General features: G+C 27.0%; 1 protein-coding gene across 1 annotated transcript; it reads left to right on the top strand.

Annotated features, from left to right (window-relative positions):
- Nucleotides 1–3,016: 3,016 nt before the first annotated feature.
- Nucleotides 3,017–5,026, top strand: LOC107164110 (uncharacterized). The gene is made up of 2 exons (XM_015511806.2): nucleotides 3,017–3,335; nucleotides 4,737–5,026. Exons 1-2 carry the CDS (start codon nucleotides 3,017–3,019, stop codon nucleotides 5,024–5,026), a joined length of 609 nt encoding a protein of 202 aa, XP_015367292.2.
- Nucleotides 5,027–5,945: the final 919 nt, after the last annotated feature.

Here is a 5,945-nt window from a genome sequence, read left to right as displayed (position 1 = left end):
ATAGGTATTGACTGTTAAAGTATATAGGTACAATACGTGTACAACGTCGGTACGTATATAAAAGTGTATCGTCTGCCGAAAAATTGCGATGACTAAAATTGGTATATTTATATAATATTGTTATTATAATATATGCGTTGAGATGAATGCCATTCGAATTTCGTGTCGTTTCAGTTATACACTGTAATATACACGACTATATAATATTATAACATTAATAATGATCAAAATTCTATTGAGTGGTTTAGTGAATAATCAGTTTTATTTTTTATTTATTTTAATTAATAAAAGATTATCGTTATTTATAATGTTATTATAATATAATATTTATTCTAAGTTATTAACAATAATGGTTGGATGCAGTGGTTTATTATTGTGACTACTTTGATATATTTTCTAGAGGAATTCAAACATTTGACAAAGATGATTGAAAGTTTCGTTAAAATTGCACAAATGTTGAATGTTGATAGATGATGACCCAACTATAAAAAATGATTTGAATATCATTAAAACACACTGGATTTTTAGTGGATAAAATTATTAGTTTAGAAAAGCAAGACATCATTCTGACTGATTTTATTTTGAAAATCTATACAAAATTAACTTAGAGTAACGTTTAAAAAAAAATCACGGACTGAAGAATTTGAACACAATTCCAAAAATGCATGGTAACCAAAGACTTTGAAAAAGAACTAACTATACATCAGACATACAAAATTTCAAATAATATGCTTCTGTCTCATCTACAGACATACAACGTAGTTTTTCCAAATTCAAAATGTTGTTATCGGATAACAGGGGAAAATTTACTTTTGAGAATTTAAAGAAACCATTGATTGTCCAGTGCAATATTCCTGATAAATTTCTAATTATATTTTCAAATCTTTTAATGCTTAATTGATTCTTAATGTTTTATTGCATAATTAATATTCATAATTCATTTATTCTTAGAAAAATATTCTGCTTTGTAATATGAGATTACAATTATTAATGAACGATGTTTTTGTAATGGTGTAGACCACCATTATGGTATTTATATTTGACTATGATATGAATATAAATATTATATATAAGTTGGTATGTTATGGTAAAAGTACGAATACTTGCGCGGTTAAAACCTATAGGTTAGTTTAGGTTTTTATTCTGGTAGGTATATGTATTTATATTACGATTGCTCACTATGTAAAAAAATAACATAAAACTAAATTACCTAGATGTCCCTTATTTATAACGGTTTATTTATTAATCATATATAATTACCTACACAATAAATATGTTTTAAATATTTTGTAATGAATAATGAAATAAAATAATTAAATTTTGTAGGAATTAATCAATCACCATATTATGCAACAATGTTTGGAATAATATTAAATTTTAATGAAAATGGAATTGGTGATTAACGGTACCATAAAATGTATAATCAACTTTTATAGCAGAAGAGAGGAGTTTGTGCTTAAGAAAACAATATGAATTTAGTTCAGATTTCTGCAGAGGTAGATGAGATGTAAGAGTCATAGTAATAGGACCACCCGATAAAACCATCATAGTAAGTAATGTGTAAAGCAACTGAACAATTTGGAGTAGATAATTGATAATCCACACCAAGAATAAACGCATAACAATTCTGAAAAACAAATGAAAAAAGTCACACAGTATCAAACTATAACTGTAATGTGAAAATAAAAATTAGAATCAATGTGTAAAAGAAAGGAATCTGAGCGAAGGTCGAAGACTATTTGTCACTCTATACTATACTAAGATATAATATATATTGCTATGTAGTCATAGCCTTATATAGATTGATTACATTTTTGCGAAAACATTGTATTTATTGAAAACTAGAAAGAAGGAAAATTTATTTCAAGCAAACTATATGATATATTATATATCATATAAATTATCATATATATATATATATATATATATATATATATCATTATATATTATTATATATCATATATATTTATATGATACTTTTAATTTAAATCGAATGATGTATTTTAACTATTTTTTCCAAACAAAATAAACACTTTAAATGTAATTTGTTTTTTAAATGTTTTCAAGATTATTAGGTCATTAAATTCCGTGCCCTATTTATTATATTATAAGTATTTCGATTTTATAATGGTATATATTGATATAATTTATTATTGATTATTAATTTTTGAATCAATATCGTCTTGTCCGTCTTACTGTACAATAGCTTAAAATTAACCTAAATGTTTTAATACATCATTGTCTATATATAATATGATATGTGATAAAGTAATAAAACATGTTAAATACATAATACCTATTTTTAAACTTTCGAATCTTCACGAATAATATTTTTTAATTAAAATAATAATAAAATAATAGAAATCTTTATTCTGAGTTTAAATATCTTATTTCCTTCAAATTAGAGCGTTCAAATGTATACTTAAAAAATTTGTTTTTTTTTTTAGATTCTTTGGTTTCAGTATAATGAAGAACCTTGATAAAACTAAATATTTTATACATTTTCAACTAAAAAATAATTTACACGTTTTTGAGCGGTATTGGCGGATTTACTGCACATTATGTGGACAACGATATATAATATCATATTATTAAATATTGATGTATATCATTTCAGTTTAAGGAAATAGATTATAAATATATTTTGTTTCCCGTTGGCCGTAATGATGAGCAAAGACAACCCACTTAAATATTACCTAGTGTATCTGTGCCCATGATGATTGACTATGAATACGCCCCTACTCTTACAGCATTATTATAGCGAGTCATTTGTTTGTGGCTATAATAATATTATTATTATCTTCCGTAACGTTAAATAAAAAAAAAAAGTAGTGTACCATAGCTACGATCATTCCGAGCAACCAGAGAAACGACAAAACAGATATTAATATATATTAAAATTAATTGTTTTTATACATTTCATAGATAATATTATCGTCAATATAATATATTATTACAACACGAGTATATTATATTCTAAGCTGGTAGATATTGAAAATTTAAATACCACAATATTATGATTCAACTGAGAAAAAAGTTCCAGCACATGATCGGCAATCCTTTTGTCGACGACCATCGCAAGACTGTTGAAGAGAAGGTTCGTGTCTCATTTATCGATGATGAAAACCCAATTGCCGAACGACCCGACCTGGGTGAGCTTCCATCATTTTTGGACCAAAATTCTGTGGACCACCTGAAGACCACCCAAGTGGGATTAAGTCTACGCACTGGTATAGGTTATCGCCGTCATCGGTCATCCTCGAGGATTGAAAGGCTTGCTAAGCCGTTGGCTAGGTTTGCAAAACCGTCGAATCGGCTGAGTGCAGTTTTCCGGGGTAATAAAACGCTGTCGCTACTGTAATAATATTATTATTAGAATAGTATAGAGCGTATAGTATAAATTAGATATTATATCCTATTCCAGCTGGTTGGTTAGTAGAAAAACAATTATTCTTTTCAGTTCATCTAGATTAGGGTTGCCAGATGGTTAAGAACACCAAACCGGGACATTATATAGAATAACCTTTTTTTTCATATAATTTGTTTATTACCATATTCAATTGTAATTGTTGAGCTATCATAGTTTAATACTAGAAGCTATATATTATAAAAATAGTAAAAACTTTTTTTTGTATAATTATACGGGAATTAATAATATCCCATATTTTAATTGAAAAATGTATTAACCAATACAATTTTTTTACATAAACTAAATTTACTGCATTTACATTTATTAATTATTATTAATAACCTAATGTTCATACTTTTAGGTTGAATGAATTGTTTTCAATACAGCTGTGTTACTTTTAATTTTTAAATAAAATTCATTAAAAGTTAAACCCAAATTCTATGTATAATATTATTCTATGTTTTATTATTAAACAAAATAATATTAAAGTTATTTTCTCTTGTCTTCCATAAGCCGGGAAAAAATGAATTACTGGCCGGGACACCGGGACACCGGGACATGCTGTAAAAACCGAGATTGTCCCGGTCTATCAAATCAAACCAATCAGCGTGGCTTCCATATGTATTATTGCACTCATTATTAAACTGTATATATATAAAGATATATATATATATATATATATATATATATAGACACGAGACATGTCTTCATATTATAAACCATATAGTAATAATAATAGCAATATAGTCTGTCTGCTCAATAGAAACATAATTAATTTTAGGTATAGAAAACTTCATACTATAACTAAATGTTAAATAAGTAATTTAAATATTATCTTTATTTGTATAGTTAAAGAAAATATGACGTCTTATTCAGTATAACTACGTCATATTCAAATTATAATATATAGACGTAATTTATTTCATAGTTAATACATATCATAAAACGATCAGTACCTATACTTATAATGTTAATAGATTCCATGAGACTTAGTGGGTATTTTTAGCTTGTTCATTCAACCCCTCTAATTTTAACTTTAGAGTACTTATAGTTCATACTGTCACCCTTTCATTTCAGCTCACGAAAAAAGTACCTTTATACTTTTCGTTTATTTATATGTTAGCATTGGTTACACAATATTTTGTTAGATATTATAGTTAGTAGAAATATAATTACACGTATTATATCTATGCACAAATGTATATTTTACAAAAATCAAATCTTTGGCATGATGAGCAACGCCAGGCGCGATAGTAAAATTATGATAGTAAATAATCGTTACACAACACAATATCAGGAATTTTATATTGAACTTGGTATTTGGCAGAAACTGATCACCAGATTCCGAGGTCCGTAAAAGGTCCTTACGTTGCCAAAGGAAGAAATCAAGTAGTGCGCCCGCCGCCACGAACCAAAACTACAACTACAGGTGTGTCGCGTGCTGCTTTGAAGTACGAGGCATCGGACCACATAAAACGATTGGCCAAGCACCGCCCAATGCCGAAAGCGGATGACCAAAATAAGTACTTCTCTGTTAAACCATTATCACTTGTTTACAAGCCATCGCTCCGTATTCAACAACTCTCCAAACCCCGGATTCGTGAAGAGAAAATGTGATCATCGCATATTAAAAATAATTAAAATGTATAATATTGGCGAAAACAAATTCAAAATTTATCAAAAAAAAAATTTCCAAACAGCTCTATTTCAATTTAAACTTTAAACATAGGTATCAAAGCAAATTGAAAAGAAGGATAGTATGGTGTAAATTTAACATATCAACCGACAAATTCGCTACTTATTATACAGTGTAATATGTACCTATCATAAAGTATTCCTCCGTTGGGTATTAATCTACATCACTTAAATCGTATCATTCAATATACCAGGATTAGACAGCGTTTTAAAGTTACTGACACGCAATACTGACATTAAAATAATTTTAAGAATAAAAAATTTTAAAAACGATAACCATACAAAAGGGTTATTTATATACAACATAAATAAATACATACAATTAGGGTTTTCATACCTATCACATAATTATTTTAATGGAAAAGTAATTTTTATTTTAAATTCATAATTTTAAGCAGAATATTTCAGGTAGTTCCTAGAAATGTTAATATATTACACTAATACCAAATATAGGACTAACAGTTTTTAATACAAATAAACATATAAAGTTAAGACGAGTATTATTTTAATTTTGTTTGTTGTTCAGGCAAAGATATTTGTTTACACATCCATGAGATTGTAAGTTGTTAATATATATATATATATATGTATGTATCTGAAATCAGAATAACAAATAAAATTTCGTTGTCAGTATCGTTTTGATTTCACGGCCGATCGTACAAAAAAAGCGTTGTTTGTGTTACATAATAATGTATTGTAATATTCGTAAATGATCAGCATAATATTATATTTATTTTGTTTTCTAAAATCACAGAAAAAGCCTAGTAAGATTATTTGAATTTCATAATAATAATTTAAATTTTCCAATTTTAACATTATATCATTACCTTACAGTACCGAC

Source organism: Diuraphis noxia, unplaced genomic scaffold, assembly GCF_037042655.1.
Source record: "Diuraphis noxia isolate RWA-SAM2 unplaced genomic scaffold, SU_Dnox_SAM2 contig0002, whole genome shotgun sequence".
NCBI classification, from domain to species: Eukaryota; Metazoa; Arthropoda; class Insecta; order Hemiptera; family Aphididae; genus Diuraphis; species Diuraphis noxia.
Note: the sequence above shows the minus strand (reverse complement) of the source record. Positions and strands in the feature narration are given on the sequence as shown.